The following is a 21,345-nucleotide window of genomic DNA, read 5'->3' as shown; positions in this document are numbered from 1 at the left end:
TTTTTCAATAAATATTTATGGACAGAATTGTCCTCATGTTACTCATATGAAGACAACATTTCTTTCCTTCATATGAGTATTTGAGCCTTTCACTGAGCCATGACCTTTTTTTTTTTAAGAAAAGCCTATCAGCCCTTTTCTGAAGAAGGACCTCTCTCTCTGCAGAACTCATACATTTTTAGATGCAGCTGGAGTAATCCACTTTGCTGCCACCCTATTGCCCAGCCCTCACTACCTCAGCACTCACAGCAGCTGGCTTACTGTGCTCAGCACATGGGAGAGAAAGAACATTTTGCAGGTTCAACTGTTCTTCTAGAAACTCTGTAATGAAATCAGAAATGACAAGGTAAGCTCAGCAGTGACCAGGCTCTGAGATGATTTTTTGCTAACCCTTTGCTGGCTTTCATTCAAATTCCCTGAAAAAATCAAATTTGAATCTGTCATTAATTAGTAGTCTTTTTATTCTCCGTGGTTTGCTTGTTTGGGTTATTTTTGGGGGATGGGATTGAGAAGGAGTGAGGAAGAGGGGATGTGGGGGGAGAATGGCTATCTTTATGTGGTACTCCATGATTTGCCTGCACTGTCACTGAAAAAATATGAGAGTAAGTTTCTAGAGAAAAACAGCAAGAGCCTGGATTGCTGACAAATACTGACATGTGTATATAATAATATGTACATAAGCTGTTCACTTGCAATGAGACAACATAATAAACACAGATGCCAGTCTTGCCTTCATTGCAAAGACAGCATTCCATTTGATTCCTCCTCATCAAATTTTCTATGTTAACCTGTATTTATTTGTACTTCAAGCTCCCATAGAGTACTAATCAAATTCAGAAACAAATGGATATGAACACATGACAACAGCAGACCAGGTTATGTACCCACAAATCAAGAGTTAGTGATGGTTGAAGCCAAGTGCTCTGGTTGATGTGTTTGGTGTGTTCTTAAGCAAACACTGTAAGATGGCTGAGAAGGTGACCCACCATCACATGCAGAGAGCTGACATCACAAAGATCCACTAGAGCCTTGTTTACCAGCTGTTCTGTCTGTTAGGGATGACTACACAGGAAACATGCAATGCTGGTTACAGGCTGCCTATTTATAGTCTGAAAAGGGAGGACTAAGATTAGTTTCCATTATAGTGACTTACTCTAAGGCTGAATCCAAGCCAGAGCAGCCCCACTTCGAGGGTCAAGCTGCAGTCGAGGTAATTACTACAGGCAAATGTTAAGTTTACAAGGCGCAGTGCAGCGCTATCTACACAAAGGAACCCCAGCCAAGCCCATACAGCAAATGACAAGAACACAGAGCAGTGCAGAGAGTCTCTCTTAGAGCTGTCTGGGGGAAGATTGTGCAGGCCAGCTTCTGCTCTCAACTCCCCAGCCCTCCATCCCACTTCTGGAGAGGTGTCTGAGCTTCAGTGACCTGGGTACACCTGCAGAGCTCAAGTGCTCCATCCCCAGGCTCTGGTTTTGTTCCAAGACATTTTTTTACTCAGGCCAATATTTCCTTAGACAATTGCTGCATTCATTTTTGTCACTGGGAAAATTTCCTCCAAGAACAGAGATTGTCATGCAGTAACAAATTCCTCTAAAGTTAGGTGGTTTCCCTAAATCAGATCCTGATTCATATAAGTTTCTGTGCAGGCAGTTTTTTCCCCCAGGACTGCCCTTTAAATGTATATTTGACATCTTGGTTGATCAATACAAGTATATTTTGGTCCGTTTGTGCCCTTCCTCTCCATTTGAAAATCAAGATTGCTGTGCACAAATACTATCTTTTCCCAATGAAGGAAACTGTAAAGTCAAGTGTTAGAGTACAACTCTTCCATCTTTCAGAAGAAGAAAGACTTTGCAGATCAAAGTGAAGTACACCCCTGGTGTCAGCAGCCCAAACTCTTCCCAGTTTCTGCATGGATTCTTATTTAGACTAAATACAGACTCTCTTCTTGAATTCTCTGATTCTTTAGTTTAGTCTGAACTCTTCCCCAACACCAAATGCCTCATCTAGTAGCTGTGATAAGCATGACTGTGATGTTCCCTTTCAATAAGTTTAGATCTGCCATGTCAGATATCTATTTTTCTTATAAAAGGAGTCCAAAGGAGCTCTGCTTTGGGCTACATGATAGCATATGTCATACAGTGCTTTTGAGGTTCAAGCAAAATCTGAGAAAAAATCACCAGTAATCATTAACAGTCAAAGATTCTTATTACATTTATTTATTTTTATATTGGAAAGAAATGTCATAACGATTAATGCACCATGATGGGTATGTTGGTCATTGTGAGATAATTACGGTCATACAAGGTTACAAAACACTGTGAAGAAATATTTGCTTTTAAACAAATAGTAAAATATTTGTCATCTTTGCTTTTTAAGTGTTGCTAGATCTAATATTTATGAATGTAATATATTTTTATCCATAAATAATGTTGTCACATTGTGTTCTCCAGTTTCAAACTATTTTGACACTCATTTAATGACTTCATCCAACACCAATGCATTTTGATAATGTGAAAAGTAAGAAGTAAATTTGTGGAAAATTATTGTCAACTCTTGTATCATAGGAGCATGTTCAAATTCCAGCCAAGTTTTGTACTCTGTTTCAAGTAGAAAAGCTGCTTCTTGCAGCCTAAGATTGTAACTAAAGTTTGCTGCAAATGTTGACAGTCCTACAAGATCAAGATTCAAAAACACTTTATAAAGGAACAAAGAGAAATGGTATTTTCTTCACCTCAGAGATCTTGGACTCTGGAGCCATAAACCATAAACAATTTGTCCAGGGTCATGTATGCTAAGAATGTCAGAGCCAAGAAATTGAATTTAGAATGATTAAATTATGGCACAATGCCTTTACCCCAAGTCCCCTTCCATTTCAGATAAAAATCTTCACTGCAAGGGGGTCCTTTTGTGTTCTGAAAGTCTAGTTCTAGATGTTCATGTTTTTCCCACTCAGTGCCATGTGTTGCAAAATGTCTAGAGGTAGTTTGTATCTGTAATCTACTGTTGTTACCAGCCAGCTGAAATATTCTTTAAAAGTCAAAATTTCTGGATGAACTGTTTAGTAGAAAGACATTTAGAATGGGAAAGCTACAAAAGGCAGGCAGGCAAGAAAGAAAGAAAGAGAAAACTTTGGTTCTTAATGAGATGTCTTTTTACTCCCTTCTCTCTTTCACTGCATAGTCTTTTGGCTGAGATGGAAAAGAGTTGAGAATATTTTTTGGGGGGAATCATTACATTACTGTTCATATAATGCCATGAACAGTAGAGCTATGTCTAAGTGATTTGCAAGAAGTCAGAATCAGATCTTCTGTAGATGCAGAGTTGTGGTTTGCTTCCACATACCATTTCACCTCTGAAATACTAATTTAATTTCAATTTTTTGTATGAAATCGATTTTTTCTTGTAATTTTTTATGCAAGCCAGAAACATTGTTCATACTTTTGCGGAATAGCTGAGGTTGGAAGGGGGTCTCTAGGGAAGTTAAGCCTTTAGCATGGGTTATTTGTGCTAGATTTTTTTTTAATTATTATTTTTAATGGTAGATCTAGTGTACTTTTTATTGCGATGTGCTATGTATAAGTCTTTGTTATATATCTGTAAATTCTGATTGATTTAACAGTCATTAAATTCATACAAGGGCATTTTAACATATATATGTTTAAGATTCTTGGTCTCAGTGCTGCTACCACTAAGCTGCAACAGGATTCAATAGATCTCTCTCCATATGACAACCTATTTAGACTAAAAAGTTTTCATTAATGTTCTGGTTTAGATTTGCTATTACACTACACATATTTGCTTCCTTCACCTGTGTGGAATTTGAAGTGTGAGTAGCCAATGCCTGTTAGAAGAGGGAGAGGTGCAGTTCCTACAGCAAATTCACCTTTCTACAGGGAGCCCACCTTTGCCCATATAACTGCGCTCTCTGATAACAGTATTAAAAGTGGCACTACTGGTAATGTTACAAAATTTTATTTTTTAATTTATATTTTGTAGGTATTCTTTCTTTGTGTTCTTGGATTTAGAACACTGCTGAGATAGTAAGATCACAGGAAGATATCTGGACACAGTGATAGTCTTAATGAGCTATTTTAAAGATAAGGAACAAACAGGAAACGGAATAAATGCTCAAATGCAGTCATGTGAAAAGTTTCTCTGCCAGAGATGATATAGAAATGAACTGTAAAATTACTTTTCAAAGACATTTTTTTCAGAAAAAATCAGAAAAAGTCAGAAGGGGTAAAGTCTATATCAACATAGGCATATCAAGCAGCATTTCCAGGGCCACAGCACACAGTAGAGCAGATGCTCTAGCCAAGGCACCAGTGTCTGGGGTGGAATGGTAACATACCACAGACTCTGGTGGCTCCTCTCAGCTCCTAGAGCACTGCAGGACTGGGAGGCCATGGAGGTGTTAAGCTCTTAGCTGTTTGAATTCAGAACAAAATGTCCATCTCTATAATTCAAATTCTTTGCAAGTGCTCCGATAAATAGCTACGGTCCATAAAAACTACATTTAAAAAAAAAAACATAAAAAGAAATAATGATTATTGGAAGTTGGACTTTGAATAATGTTACAGTGACATAAAACTGGAGTGGTACCATAAGGATGAAGATAGTTGTACTCTACTGTAGGTTTGAAGTATACCTGAAATATTTATTAATTTCTGGGAACTGGGACATGAGCAAAGGAGTCATTGAAAGTATATTTCTACAAATAAACAGTAGAACAGCATGACTTTTTACTAATGCATCTGCTGAATTAAATAATTACTTAAAGCAAATTATTTCACCTGTTTCATCAGGTTAGAGGACTACAATTCCCCAAAGGACCTAGTCAAATCTCAAGAGTTAAATATTCTCAGCTTTAGTTCAAAAGTCTCTGAAATCCATCCAGTAATAGAAGGTCGAGCAAATAAATTCCATAATCTCTGTGAATAACAATGGAATCAATGACATGAAGGATAGTTAATGTACTACATCAAGATTAAATTGCATCTTACATTTCAATTCTGAAAAACATTTTCCATTGTGAAAATGTAGCTGATCTGGGAGAACAAATCAGGTGACCAAAGAGCCAGGACACTGAGTTCAGATCCATAGCCAAATACCAGTGATTTTAAAGCCACAAATAGGAACAAAAATGTCACTCTAAGCAGAGAAAATGAGAAAATCTAGAGGGGGAGAGTTGTATGAAGATTACCCAGGACATTCTTCTTTTAAAACATCATGCCAGGAAGAGGAAATGGGAATGGCAGAAGAAATGGAATTTAGATCATGTTGACCACATGGTGTCGGCCAATGCAATGGCTCTGACTCTAGAGATGCATCTCATTGTCCACATACCTAGCCAAGGATCTGGAGAACAGAGGCTCCCATTTCCTCCCGTTCACCTCCACAGCACAGGGAATAGATTTAGTACCACAGGGGAACTGGATTCTAAAGAAAATTCTTTTTTTTTTTTTACATTGTTGTCCTTGTGTCTTTGCCTTCCATCTTGCACAGACATGCGCTGAGCATACAGTGATTTTATGTAGCATTACCAGGTGGGAATGGAAAGCTTTACTATTCTTTTGCACAGCTACAAACACCCACCAGTGTATATGGAACAACAGAGAAACAGAGCCTTGCAGTAACATGGATTGTGGAGAGGAGCAGGCTCCTGTATTTAATGTTTACCATTCTGGCTTCATGGCAGGGTTCCTACATACTTGCCTTGACTGTGGCACAGTGGTGATCAAGCTCATGTTTACAGGTCAGTTATTGTTTAAAAAAAAATTCCCCTGGAAGCACACCAGTTTATATGCATCATTAAAGCTCCATCAGCACATTACACAGCTCCAGGTTGTAAACCAGGCCAGATCAGGACCTTTCATTCTTTCTATGGATGAAAGTAATGATGCCAGCAGTGACAGGGTATGTATCGTGATTAGGCATTATGACCAGGAGGCAAGAGTTTTGAAAAATGATCTTCCAAAGATGACTGCAGGAAACACAGCAGGTGCTGGAAACATTTCTGCATCACTGAATCTGTTTTATTGACTCCAGCATTTCACTGATAAATGTGATTGCACTTTTCCCTCACTCAGCAAATATGGTGACTGGTAGAATAAAGCGAACTTTATCATCTGTGTTTATATCCATTGATCAGTGTCTTGTAACTGTTATGTCACTTGAGAATCTTTATGAAAACAGATAATTTATAATGACAGCAGACAAACTGCTGTCCATCTTACTGTAATGTTAATATAAGTTGTTTTATGTCCTTCATTGCTGACCAGAGAACTCAAGTTGATCCCAAATAGGGATGAAACTCTTTAATTTGTAAATAAATCATTTAAGGCTTGCCTGCATTTGTAATTTTCTTAATACACTTACTCTCTCCTAAGTATCTTGTTATGCATAAAGGAATTTGGGGCTTTAGACTTTGGGCCCATGTGAAAAGATGATAAGTTCTGTAATGAGGTCAACAATTGTCACAACAGTGGCAGGCATGCAGAAAGAGAGGTGACAAAGATCTGTAAGTGAGGACCAAACAACCTCCCCACAACTGGAGGAGACAAGGGCATCAGTGGAAGATCACCACCCAAATGAGAAGACAGTTAACCTTTTCAGGGTCTCAGTTTCAGAGAAGGTGCATGCAATGAATTTCCAGAAGAGAAGCCTCGAGGAATTACTTTGAGTTTCAGGTGTAGTACAGAAATTGAACATCAACATTGGACAATCCAGAATCTGGATGCAGTAGTTGAATGCATCAGCAAGTTTGCTGATTTATCCAAACTGGGAGGTCCTGATTATTCTCTTGAGGGACAAGAGCCCCTGCAGAGGAATCTGAGAAAATATATCATTAGGCTTTGATTAATGGGATGAAATTTAGTATGTCAAAATGTCAGATTCTGCCCCATGGAACAATGTCAGGCACAAACCTGTGAGAGAAGTGTCTGGAGAGCAGCCCTGCAGAGAGGGTTCTAGGAGGTCTGGTTCACAGGAGACTCAACAGGAGTCAGCAGTGTGTGTGCCCTGGCAGCCAGGTAAGCAAACCTCATCCTGGGGTGCATCAAACACAGCAAGACTGATGGTCCAAAGAGGTGATTATCCAGCTGTATTCAGCATTGTTGGTCTCATCTTGAATGCTGTGTGTAATTCTGGATCCTGCCATTGAAGAAAGATGTGAAGGTCCTTGAATGTGTTCTGCTGAGGGCGCCAAAGGAGGGGAAGGGGCAGTCAGGAATGTCTTCTGAATAGTGGTTGAGGGCACTGGGTTTGTGTAGTTTGGTGAGAGGGAGGCAGAGCGTTGATCTCACTGCTCCGTGAAGCTTTCTGAGGAGGGGAAGTGCAGAGAGAGGTGCTGAGCTCTTCTCTCTGGTACCTGAGTGCCAGAACACATGGGAATGGCTAAAAGCTGCATCCATCAGGGAAGGTTCATGCTTGGCATGGGGACTTTTTTTTACTGGGTAGGTGGTCAAGCCCTGGCTTTCCAGAGAGGAGGTTGGTGCCCTGTGCCTGTCAGTGTTTAAGAGAGTGTTTAAGGACAACATTCTTAAAGCCATGATTTAACTTTTGGTCAGCTCTAAAGTGGTCAGACATTTGGACTAGATGGTCAATGCAAAAAAAAAGTGTCAAGGTATAGAAAGGTCAATGTAAAAAAAAAAAAAATTCTTCAACCTAGAACTTATCTTTTAAAATCTGAGTTGTCTTTAACATGATAGTAACCACTGCGGAGTTAAGTTTTCTGTTTTGTTAACTCTGAGCTCATCTCTATATGTATTGATATTCTCAGCAGGTTTTGTTCTGGACTTCAAGCCATTTGTTACTTTGTTGAAAGATACACAGCTAGTTTTAGCTTGGAAATTGAAATCTAACCTATATTTTTATTTAGCCTGAAAGGGGATAAGTCAGTTTGCTGTTATACAGTGCTAATACACTCTCCATCTCTTCACTTGGGGATTATTTTTCCTGTGTGTTGTCAAAAGACATTTCTGCTATTAAGACAACATCATGTGTAGCAGCTCCTTCTGGTTTATTTTTCTTGATTCAAGTTTGGATTGAATAAATCAGGACACTATACCGTCTTAATTTTAAATTAAGTAGCAATTTACATGCTATCTCATTTCAAGAGATGTTCTGCTGTGATGTTGATCAATTGTTAACCCATAGCCCAAGAAATGCATTATTGCTATCTCTAGTTAGTCTTTGGAGATGGCAGGGAGTATGCAAGGCCACAGACTTGCCAGTCATGGACTATTTTGAGCCCTGTCTCAAACTTTGTTTATATGAAACACCCTTTTTTTTTTTTTATCATGGAAAGAGTACTAGTTTGTTTTACCTTTGCTTCTCTTCCTATGGTACAACCCCATTTTATATAGGCAATAATAAAAAGTAGTTACTTTTTATTAGTGCAGAGTGAGATATTGATGACTAGCATAATTACAGAATCATCAGTGTTGGAAGAGGCCTTCAAGACCATCTAGTCCAACTGTCAACCCAACACCACCATAATCACTTCAATCACCTAAATCATATCCCCAAGTGCCACATGCAGACACCTTTTGTAATCTCCCCTGGCAAAACTTAATGATATTTCCTCTCTTTTATCTAAGATATGGCAGAAGAGACTGATCCCTACTCCACTACAACTCCCCTCAGGCTGTCGCTCCTGAGCCTCTTTTTCTCCAGGCTAAACAACCCCACTTCCTGCAGCTGCAGGAAGACATGTTTTCTAAACCCTTCCCCACATTTATTTCCCTCTTTGGATATGCTCCAGAACCTCCATGTCCTTTTTGAAGCGAGTGACACAGAACTGGACACAGTGCTCAAGGTGCAACCTCACCAGTGATGAGTACAGTGAGATAATCTCTTTCCTACTCCTACTGACCACACTATCCTTGATACAGGCCAAGATGCTCTCAGTCACCTGGGCACACTGCTGGCTCATATATCCATCTGTGTGTCAAACCCCTGAGCAGCCTGAGCAGCTTTCCAGCTGCTCTCCTCAGCCTGCAGCAACATGTGGGATGTTGCAGCCCAGGTGCAGGAGCAGTAAGAATAATGGCGGTAGGCAGAGAGATGCACAGCTGGCACATATTCAGCAGTCCTGAAAAATGGGAACATGGGATTCTGGGAAAAGGGGTACAGGCATGGGAGGATACAAGATGACTGATAGAGGGGATCCCAAGGCTCTAAACAGCTCACTGACAAGAAAATAAATTCAGCACAGCAGCTGGTCAAAACTGGTTCTAGGGGTTCCAAAAAAATCAAAGCTATGCAAAAATTACCATATATAGTAACTTGTATGTGAATTAAATATAGGAAATGTGTTAGAGCAAAACATAGTAGATGTGGCACAGAGTTGCAGACCAGAGGAAAACAAAGGTTTAAAAACATGTTAGCACAATGAATAATAACACCAAGCAGATATTTCAGGAAGGAAGAAGCCACTGGCATTTCTCCCTGCAAAGGAAAGAATGCTGAAGACTTGCCATCCTTGCTCTCCTCTCCCCCAATACACCCCCCCACTCCAGCTCAGACTGAAGCTGTGATCTCAACTCCCTTAAGATTAGCACTGATGCCAGAATAGTGCCTGACCTGCTTTGAGGTCATGGTTACATCTTTCACAATAAAGTACAGCTCAGTGAAAGAAACACTGCCAATTTTCTTTGACTTTTCAAATAGAAAGTCCAACAGCAAATTTGGTTTTCATTACAGCCAGTTCCACTCTGAAATGGATCTGAAGACTTGAGTCTCAGGTGTGATTGTTGCTGTACCGATACCCAAACTGCTCTGTGTGCATGCATAGGTTCCCCTCTCAGAATGGAAAAAAGAAGAAAGGAAAAAAACCCACCAACTTGATTTGTTGAGCATAATTGTATGGATAATCTCAATCCATTACTTTGTACCACAGAACAGTTTTCCATTCACACATCCATCTCCTCTGAAATAGAAGACTATTCTTACATTTTATTCACATAATGGTTTTGATAGAAAATCTGTTTTGCTGCAGATGAGGGCCCTGGAGGTTTTTGGTCTATTGTAATACATAAGAGCTGCCTGACACTGCAGCATTCGTTCTCTAGTGTGATTGCCTAGCAGGGCTAAAAGCACTGATGTCTTTTACAGTTCTGGTATTGCCATTATCCATTTCAATGGGGTTTAAATGTAAAAGTGAAATTGATGGTGTTAAAGCATGAATTTCAATCATGCTAAGAAAGAAGATATTGATGGGAGCCAGCAAGGGAGCTCTGAACAAAAATATTGCAAGGAAGAAGCTGAAAGGATGATTACTGTAAGGCCAGTGACTCTATGTTTTCAAGTTACAGAGCTGCCACACATAAAAAGATGCCTGTTCATGTTGCATAACTCAGGACAATGTGCGTTTGTCCCTGTCAGTATTATGGCTTTCCTTCCTTGTTGCTGAGGTGGGACTTCATGGGAAAAATCTTGAAGTCTTAGTTCAGCTTTTTATCTGAGATTTAATATGTCCCTTCTCATTAATTTTTTTAGTAGAGGTGGTTTCTTGTGGCTACAGACTATCGCTGTTCTTGTAAAAATTATACCTTTGCAATTATAGCGCAGCCTTCTGTCTGAGGCTGAGTCTTTATGGAACAGCAGAAGTGACACTTTTGTGCCAAATTACAAAGAACACTGTAATTCAGGGTTAGAAAAACTAATGAGAAAGCAGTAAGAGTGTTTTACGGGAGCTTAACGGGTTGGATTTTAATTTTCACAGCAGAGAAGCAAAGCTGTGAGCAACCTTGACACAAATTGAAAACAGAATCACAAAGTGTTACTTGGTGCATTGAAGCACCTCTGTCTCAACTACAGCTCTGATTCCTGCTGGGATCCAGGCAAACATCCATGGCAGTTTCCTCTGCTGTGGTCAGCAATTCCCTTGTCTGCCTCTGTGTCTTAAGGCTTACTGCCATCACCATGCAATTTTATGAGAAACACAGCCGTGTCTTGGGGATCCCCACATTCACCTTGAGTTGCAAAACAACTGAAAAGGCTTGTCTGGTGTCTTGATTGATTTGTGTTTGTGCTTCCATAACAGCAGCATGTGCTGTACCTGTTTAATTGGTTTAAATCAAACACTAAGCGAGTTTAAAAGAACAGAGCTGTGGCCTTCATTACAGAATTATACATGAGGTTACAAAGAAGAAAGTAAAATTGTAATGTCATATTTTAGACAATACAATAAAAATAATTCTTAGACTCTGGTATTTTCATAAATTACAAACTTATCATTTATAGTATTCTTTCTAAATAAAATCCCTTTCCCACCTTCTGTCTGATATTCCTGCTGCTCTACTTCTGCTCTGTGGTTTAAGTTCCAGCCCCAGCTTTCTCCATCTACAGCTTGTCAGACTAAAGTGGGAGAAAAATGCCAGTAGGATCAATACATTCAAGCCGCTTGAGGAAAGAATTGTGACAATGTACCAAAGAAATTTTGAGGCATAGTGACTGATAAAATTTCCTAGCAAACTGTAATAATGTGTATAAAGTGGATTTTTATACAATATTTCCTTAGAGAGCCTGTTTCTTTCAAAAGATATCATTTTATGATAAAAATCATTATTTATGTTTAGCAAAACATTTCTATTGTCCTCTTAATAAAAAGTCATTTTCCCCTGAAAGTGCTTTGAGATGAATGTGTACTAGAGTGCAAAAACATGATTTTATCTTTATAGGAATTTCTCATGAATAGTCTTTGAAAATGTCTCTCTCAAGGTGCAGATTCTCCCATTCTGTCTGCATTGTTTGTATTTATCCTCTCACCAATAATGTCTGCGGCCAAGGCTTTCTGCAAAGTCAAACTGTAGCATTTTGAATTAAATGTAAAATCCTTAGTGATGGACCTCTCCAGCAGGCTAGATGTAGCTCTAAATAAAAATTGATTCATTTTGTTTCAATAAGAAGGTGATGAAGGTTCCATCTGAACCCACCTGCCTATCTGGCCCTGCTGTCACACTCAGAAGCAGCAGTCCTCCTTGCAAGCGTGCTGTGGTAAAGGTGTGAAATCTTTGCCATAGGGCTGGACCCTGCTGGATAAACCCAAAAACAATACCAGTCCTAAAATCTCTGAAATGTCCAACTGGTCACATACTACTGAAAACTACTACCCTGTAAAGGCAAACCAGCACTTCAGTTCTGCATTCTCATAGTTAAGGATTTAACCCACAGTGTTCCAGCACTGCAGTAAGTCTATGCCTAATGATTTCAAGTTTGCAAGATAATTAAAAATATGTAAATACAATACTGCAAAATATATAGCTGTTTCAAATATAACCTCCTACTCTTATTTCCTTTATTGCAATATTCATTATAATAATATACTGTACTGGTCTCATTTGGTGAAGTGAAGTGGATGGGACACCTTTCTCTCTGAAGAGAGATTTGTCTCCAGTAGCACTTGAATTTCACAGCTCTCATGCTCATAGCAATTTTACTTCTCGTGTGTTCTTCATATTTTAGGCTAACAAGTTTGGTAATACTCCTGGAGTGTAAAGCAAGGGTTCTAAAATACTTATTTAAGTTACAAAGACATGCAAGCTTTTCTACAAGGTTATTCAGGGCAGCTAAATTAGCTCCTGAACAGAGATTTTGTTAATATATTCCTGGCTTTTTGTCTGAGTCCCACTTATTTCATGTAAGTTTATTCAGCAAGTGAAGTAAAATCTTTTTTGAGTGTCTGCCAGCAGCTAGCATATCTGTAGATCCCAGGAAAAGAACACAGAGATGTCCAGGTACATCTGCAAGTGGAAAAGCACATACAAAGTTCCTCCAGACCCTGTATTAACAGATTATTGACAAAACACTCATGCATCTAGACCATAAGCAACCCTAATATTGAGAGAGCACTTTGCAAAGTGAGAAAGAGACCTGAGACCATGAATGAAAATAAAATTCAAGACCTTTTTTATCTGTGCTGCCTTAGCATGAGGTATGTTTTCAGAGAACAGCCTTGCAAATAATGAGCAGATATTTCTTGCCCAAGAAGGTTTATGATATGGCAATTATTGACATTTCTATAGAAATCATTAATAACATTCAATCTGGAAATTACTGGTTTGTATAAGTAGGGTAAATAGTAACATGTGTTGAAAACTAGCTGATCTAGCCTAACTGGTTAATTCACAAACCCATACCTGCTTCATGAATGCCTATTTCTTCCCATTTTCACTGCTCAAATGTGTATTTACATATATACACACACAAAATGTCAATTACAACTTTCCTCCTGGGATGCATTGAAGTAAATGGAAAGTGGCTCCTTGTTCCAAATACCCTGAATCCTTGAGAGAGGCAGAATTAAATGGAGGCTATGCAATATTACTATGGAAAGCAATAGTATGCACATATTTATACCTAAAAGCATCTCTTAATTCAGAAGTTTAATTTAAATTTTAATAGAGAATAATAATTACTCAAATAATAAAACTTCCGACATGGGTTTGGGCCAGTGGTGTATAATATAATCATAGCTGATCATCATCTGAAGCTTCAGCTATTCTCATTCATATTCATCCTATGCTAACCAGACAAATAATAGCATTACCACCTATGTCAGTAATCAAACAATTCAAAACCAATATCTGGGACTTTTGACTGGAATGGAAAGTACTTTATTATTGTGTTTATTTGCTGGAATAATAAGGACTCAGCTGTGATGACATCATTATTGATACTCTAATAAATTTCTGAAACTGGATACATAATTCTGATGAAAATAGAATGAGTTGTTTCAGTCTCTCATTGGCTTACTCTATCACCTATATCATCATCATAGCATCACTATAGCATGGCCTGGGTGGGAAAAGACCTAAAGATTGTCAGCTCCCTGCTGTGGTCAGGGACACCTTCCACTAGACAAGGTTGCTCAGAGCCCCAGAAAGCCTGGCCTTGAACAAGTCCAGGGATGGGGCATCCACAGCCTCTCTGGGTAACCTGTTCCAGTCCCTCACCACCCTCACAGTAAAGAACTTCTTTCTAATATCTAATCTAAACCTACTGGCTATCAGTTTGAAGCCATTCCCCCTTGCCCTGTTATTACTGCTTGCCCTTTTAAGAAGTCCCTCTCCATCCATCCTGTACCTCCCTTCAGGTACTAGAAGGCAGCAATTAGGTCACCCCAAAGCCTTCTCTTATGAATCTTATGATCTTCTTATTAAGAGGATATTACCTGCTCTTATATCTTATGACCTTTTTTTGCATTGCAGTGCTACCTTGCACTGAATTTAACTGTCATTCTAGCTAAACTACAGTAATAGTTCTTGGATGTTATTAATTATTATATTTCTCCAGTGGGAATGTACTAGGGGGACTATTAGGTGCATATGCTAATTGTGTCTGTATTGATTAGCTTCATTTACTGGATTTTTCCTGTGATTTAAATTAATAGACTTAAAATAGACATGGCTACATTTTCAGCAGGGGGTGTAGCTGTGTAGAATAATTTTGAAGACAGGTAAGTCACACATGAAGCAGTATATGAAAGCAAAACATGTGCCTGAGGTGAAGCAGACACCAAATTAGTGTTGTACTAATTTGTTTTAAATTTGGTGTTTCCTCTGTCTGATCTCCCATGAGTTCAGTGTTACTATAATAAATATGTAATAACAACATTTGAGTGTGACTGAATTTGATAAATTAAGAGCTTGAAATTAGATCTGCCATTAACATGCCCTGTTTTCTGAAACCTGAAATGGAGGTAGCAAGAATCAAGGTGCTTGGGGTTCATTCTTCAGCACAGACAGCACTGTAGTATACAAGGACTTTAAAATCTTTGACTTTTCCAACAACTTCAGGAGAGCACTGGAACATGTCTTTTCTGTCTATCCTCTGCAGGGAATTACTGGAATGCAGCTTCTTTCGTTACTTCATCATCTTACCTTCACTTCTCCACCTTCCAAGGGGAAACCAGCGCAGACATCTCTTTCTACTTCAAAACATCAGCCTCGGATGGGGTGTTTCTTGAGAATCTGGGGAACACTGACTTCATCAAACTGGAGCTGAAATGTAAGTGTAGGCTTCCTATCCCTACTCTCAGCAGTTGAAGTATCATGTAGAATAGTAGGTTTCAAAAAATGTGTACCATTTAGTAAAATGTGTAAGCTCTCTAAATCCTGGAAAAACTCACAAATCAAGCTGCTTGACATGTTTTCAAGTTGCCTTTTGTGAAAGGAGTGCTTGAAGTATATTTGAATTGTTTATTGGGGGGAAAATACAAAGAAGAATGAAACTGGTAACATCAATTACAAAAATGACACTAACCTGAAAAGGGTTTTCAAAATTGCATGTCAGAATTATTTCTTAAAAATTTATGTCTTCAGCTCTGTGTGCTTTTCTATTTTGTTTCATGGTTGCTTTGGAAACAGAGGAAAGAAGGGAAAAAGAGACACCATCCTAATCAGCAGTGCAAGGAGCCAAAGAGTTGAAAACTTGCATATGATACTTAAAAGCCATAAAAAATCTCATAAAAATAAGTCTTTATCAGCATTATCTGTTAACAAAATCGCTGATCTGGAAAAGAGGGTATAATGACACTAAGAGGCAAGTCAATTTTATTATTCAAACCACTTTTAAAGGCCCAGGGGCAAACTTTCCAAGGAAGGTGCTGAAATCCTCAGCCGGTCCTGAATTCTGCTTCGCAGCATTGAAGCAGTTGAACTAGGGGGAAACGTGTTTCATGTCTCCTTTGTTCTCCCCTGACCCTGCCATAAACAGGAGCAGGGAGAAGCCCTCTGTGCTATATGTGGTTGTCATTACAGCCTCAAGCAGCTCATTACAACCTCCCTGCTCTCCAGCCCTGGGGCAGTGGGAAAAGCATGTGTGTTGCCTTCTGCTGCTGGAGCTACTCATGTATGCCAAGGACCCAGATCTAAATGTTGATGCACAAAAGTCAGTGAGTCATTAATGTTGAAAGAAAAGCAGTTGGCTTGTGGACCCTAAATAATCTATATTTTTATGCAGATTCAATGGGATTTACATGCACAGATCTAATTTAAAAGCAAAGAGCCATTTTCAACACTTCCCAAAGTTTAAACACACAAATCAGAATGCAGAAATTTAGAATGCACTAAGAGGCTCCTTTAAAATGCATTTAAATTTTTCCCTCCAGGTAAGAATAAAATGCCAAGTTCCATTTGGTGACTTTTTTTTTTTTTCTTTCTACAATGAATTTAGTTCACTTTGCTTAATCCAGTTTCTCTAATCTGCAACTTGTGTGACTCAAAATAGCTCCTACTCAGTTGCAGGGAATAGTCTTGTTTGCTTTTACAAGGGCCAGAGCATTTTTATATTTAAGTAGGATTAAAATTAAATTAAAATATTAATTTATTTTATTAGAGCCAGCTGAGGTGGGCATCTTCAGAGCTTCTTGCTCTTCTACGTTGTGGAAGGTGTTCTCAGCCACAGCAATCAGACCAACCACGCTGCTGTTCACTTACCTAAAAAGTGACACTATCAGCGTATAAAGGTGATTTGACAGCAACTAAAATTCTTTTGAGCTTAGCTCAGGGTAGACAATAATCAGCCACTGCTCACTGAATAGATGTACCAGTTCAAGAAAATGTCAGAGTGCTCAGAGTATCCTTTAAACAGGAGTTTAATTTTAAACCTGTGCTTGAGATCCACTGGCATTGCTGAGACCTGGCATATGCAAAAATTTAACCTCTGTCTTATGTCCCTGCATCTAAACTTTAGATTATAAATTCTTGATGGAAGAAGTTGAAATATGATCTTTAAGAAAATATGTAAAACAAGCGTAAGAACTGCGCAGACTGTATTTGCTAAAAAGTACAAAGCAGTTCATTTGATATAATTGCATTCACTCTACCCTTTTTCTCTGGAAACTATTGTTTGAAATTTTCAGAGCCCCAGGAAAAGGCCTTTCTGTGACTTAAGTGCTCTACAGGTCACAAATAAAAAAGTGCTGAATCTTGTGAGTTCAGTAATAAAGAGAAACTCACCCTCTCCTAAATTACAAATTTATTAATTAATGTGGTTTTTTACATATTTTTAGGTTTGTTTTGTTCTAGTCTGTATTTATGGTTATCTGGAATTTATTTAAATTAAGAGTAAAGTTTCAGGATTTCGGAACTACCTTATACAGCTCTACAGCCAGCTCTGCTGCTTCTTAAGCCTGTTTCCTTTTTATGGAAGTCCTGTAAAATTAATATGTGAATTTGTTCCTTAGTAGGAATATAAATTTAGGTTGGTAAGGTAATTACAGAATTATCCCCAAACTCTGAAGAAGATTTCCTTTGGCAAGCTGCTTTTTAGCTACCTATCACATTCTCTAATAGAATACTTATTTTGTATTGAAGTTTTTTTGAATAATGACCATCACCACATATTTACTGAAAGCTGTTGTCCTTCACCCAGTGGATTGTTTTTGTCTGTTCATTGCCTTCTCATACAGGTACTCACTGGAAGAGGATGATTTACTACAAAGCCTGTTCTCAATTTCTTTAATTTTTACCATTCCAAAAGGAAAATATGAAAATCAGCATCCTGCTTGTACAAATTCTGTTTTCTTTTTTCCCTTATGTGTAAAATACCTCTGTGTACCTGTAATACATGGTTAATGATGTATAAGCTTAGCCCTATAGACCAGAAACCAAAAGGTTCTACAGTATACAGTATTTTAATCAGCTTGCTTCACTTGGTGAATGCATTAGGGGAAAAAATCATTCAATCTATTAAAATTCTTAGCTTCAAGTCTTTGGAAAGGAGTTTGCATGTTTTATTCTGAGCACAAAAATTGTTACTAGGAACACTCATTAAATTATTTTACTTCATGCTGTCTTTGAATCTAATAAATCTAAAGTCTTATATTGTCTTAGGGTCTAATAATTGCACAGATTTTCTAACTCTCGATATTCATATGAAAAAGAGGTGACATTTGCAGTATTTTGAAGAGAAGCTTCATGTGCCTTTAGCAAAACCTCAGATTGCCATCTCTGAGGAGGAAGGGATAGAGGAAGGAAGGGAAGACCATGTTTCTTTGATTTCAGAAATAGCTTTTCCAAACAGCTGATAAGGAAGGCTGTCAAGAAAAAAACAGGGATAAAATGCTGCTATGAATGTGGCTGAAGACTTTAGCTATTCCATTTATCAAGCAACTCCTCTGGCAGGCTTTTACTTGTCACGATGCATGGAATGGTTGACAAAGATTTAGCCTCAATTTTAGCCTGAAGCCTCAATTTTACATACACCAGTAAATCTACAGAACGCCATAATTTTCATAGCTGGCTGGTCAGCTGACAATGGCTAGGATTGCTTAGAAAGGTGGTAGTTGAATAAGGTATTAATTTTTCTGTAAGGCAGCGCTTCCATCTCTGGTCAAAATTTCCAGGTGATTTTAAAATTAAAACTGGTTTTTAGGGTGAAAAAGAGAGGATGCATTCTCTTTTGGAGCTTTCCTATATGATTTTGTACATTTATGAAATATGGACTGAAGATTTTAGAGTTATGGCTATGAAAATGTAGCTATTTCATACGTGAGATGCTTGTCAAATAGATCGCATTTGAATTTTCTGTTCAAGAGATACCCCAAGTTTTGGAAAAAATGTATTCCTGAAAGCAAATTGAAGGGAGCATATTTGTGGTAATTTGGTAAGAAGCATCTACCATCACTGTTTCCAGAAAACTCTCTCAATGACACTACCATATAATTTTAATGAAGAAGACATTCTACTCACTTCTGTAGCTCTTCTCATCCCAGCACCTCCAAGCAATCCACAGACACTAATGAATTGTGTCTCACTGTTACTATTCTGAAGTAAGTAAACAGCAAGTCACCTTTGCAACAGAAAAAAAAAAATAAAAAAACTTAGAGATAAAGGTCAGCTTGTGTTTGATCCTGGCATTAACATGTTAGAGAGGAAAGATCTTTTCTTATTATTTTTTGTAAAAAGCTGGAAACATTTATAACCACTGCATTCAGGGATGTCACTTGGCTGATAACCCCTAAAAGTGCCCTAAAATTCTCCCCAGGGAGTGATCAGTTCAACTTGGCAGCTGTGAAAGGGATCATTTGGAGCAGCTTGCTAATGAGAGCAGTGGCATGGCTTCAGGATGGGTGTACTTGCTCTGTGAGCCGGGGATACTCACAGTGCTCTAATACCTGACATTTGCACATGGAAAGTCCCGTGCTGCTTCTGGTGCTCAGCTGTTTCTACACTACTTAGTTGAAACGTAACTCCTCTAAACCCAGACAAGAAGCAGTGGCAGACTAGGGACCATGATTCCCATGGCTGCTTGGTTCTGCCCAGGCAGAGTTCATTCCTCCTGACTAAATGCTCTAACACAGGAATGATTAATATATTTTCTTGCAAATTTTAATAACTCAATCACGTCTTTCTCCAGAGACATCCTAAAACACAATTCTGCCATATCGGTGAGTTTTCCATGATGCTCAAAGTCCCATATGTTAAAGCTTATGTTTTCCAACACTTGGTTTTTCACCTCATAGGGAAACTGATATGACCTTCATTGTTTCTTTTAATTGATTTTTTATTTTGTTTTTCTAGCAGAAGGTCACTTTTCTATAGAACACCCCTCCAGAAAAGCATGTTGCATTAGCCACATGTCAAAGAATGCATAGGACACTGAGGAATCTCTACATCCCAGAGGCCCACAAGAAGTTGTTAAATTAAATGGAAAAACATTACCTTTCTTCAGGGAGATTTATGATCCAAATGTTTTTACAACAGTACTTGCAAATTCTCATCATATTCAGGACAGCATTAAATTTTCAAACAAACAAAAAGAAAACCTGGTCTGAAAAACTGCAACCACCAGTCTTTGAAAGACAAGATTCTGTTTCAGATGAGGCAGGTGATGCAGAAATGCCTGATATTCAAACAAACCAATTTATGACTCATCTGAGAAGAACAGTTCTACCTCTACCTTGTTCCAAGTTAGCAGATGGGGATAGGTGCCCAGTCTGGCATGTGGGAGGGAGCCAGCCAAAGGCAGCAAATAAACAACCCAGCTGGGGAACAGCCTAAAACTGACCAGTGGAAAATCTTCATCACAAGGCTGTGGGGAAAAGGTCATCAGTAACTCTTCTGTAACTGGCTTGGACTTTGGCAGACTATAGTTACAGGTTGCCTTACTTTTGTGTCCTTCAATGTCAATATGGCATTCATGACCCTTCAGCATACAGCACATCCCCTCAGCATTACCCCTCTCCTTTCAAGGGTGATTGGATGCCTTTCTTATTGCCATAAATGCCACTTTAAAAGTCATTTTATGTGCAATGTCTTATAAATCAGTTACAGCTCACACAAAGTTCAAGGTGGGAGCTAATTGGCATTCAAAGAGCATAGTCCTGACTTTGCTTTGCACTAAAAACATGCAACACATGGCAAACCATTGCTGGCACTACCACCCAGTAACTCATCTCAGGTCTTTGTCCTTATTTCCAGTTTACTTCCTGTTATGTGCTGACATTGCAGAGACTTTGTTACCTTCTTCATGTTTGCTAATCATTTTTATGCAGAAAGTAAATAGTTACTATGCTGCACAAAATTGCCAGATGCTATAGGCATATGATAGAAACAAACCTTCTGGGTCCTTGAGTTTAGATCCTCACAGTCACAGATAACCAAAATGCATAACCTGTGTCTAACTCCCTAAATTTATGCAATTCTCTATTGAAAATAGTTTGAATCTTTGCCAGCTGGACAACTGTTTCAGACTCACATCTTTGTTTTTTTAGAAGTCTCATTTCTAACAGTTTGATTTGCATCTTTTCTTTACAGCCATGCATTCTTGTTTCAGTATCGTTCTTTGGTTTAATTGTTTTCACTTCCTAGCATTTACTCTCCACTTGTGTGCTTATGGTGCAATCATATCTTCCCTCAGCTTTTAATTGCTATGTTAAGCAAGATGAACTCACATAATCTCTTCTCATAAGATATTTTCTCCTGTTCTCTGATTATGCTAATAAGGCTCTCCCTACTCATTGCATCTTGAATTCTTTCTTAAACTCAGGTAATCCAAACTGTCCACATTAATTCTGATAATGGTTTACCAGTGCCCTCTACAATGACATTAATTCTTGTGCTGCCCACTTGTCCTAGGAATTTTTGGCTGATTACACTGGGATACTGTTTGTGGTGTATTATTTTCTGACCTCTCCAACCTTGTGTTACTGGCAAAAAAAAAATAAAATAAAATAAATAGAGATATGCTGACTTCTTGTGCAAAGGTATTTATTATAATACCAAATATTACTTGACCCAAACCAAATTAGAGGTCCTCTAATTTTCTGGTGACCTATGCTTCACACATTTCATCAACAATCTCTGCAATTCTGTTTTCCATCTCTGCAAT

General features: G+C 38.4%; 1 protein-coding gene across 1 annotated transcript in view; it reads left to right on the top strand.

Annotated features, from left to right (window-relative positions):
* Positions 1-21,345, top strand: part of CNTNAP2 (contactin associated protein 2) — a 1,026,949-nt gene that overhangs the window by 903,862 nt on the left and 101,742 nt on the right. The window contains exon 16 of the mRNA XM_058833182.1: positions 14,848-15,018. Coding sequence (XP_058689165.1) covers positions 14,848-15,018 — 171 coding nt within the window. The remainder of the gene's footprint in view (positions 1-14,847; positions 15,019-21,345) is intronic.

Source organism: Poecile atricapillus, chromosome 2 (assembly GCF_030490865.1).
Source record: "Poecile atricapillus isolate bPoeAtr1 chromosome 2, bPoeAtr1.hap1, whole genome shotgun sequence".
Classification (NCBI taxonomy): Eukaryota; Metazoa; Chordata; class Aves; order Passeriformes; family Paridae; genus Poecile; species Poecile atricapillus.
The sequence above is the reverse complement of the archived record's forward strand: the minus strand, read 5'-3'. Positions and strand labels throughout refer to the sequence as shown.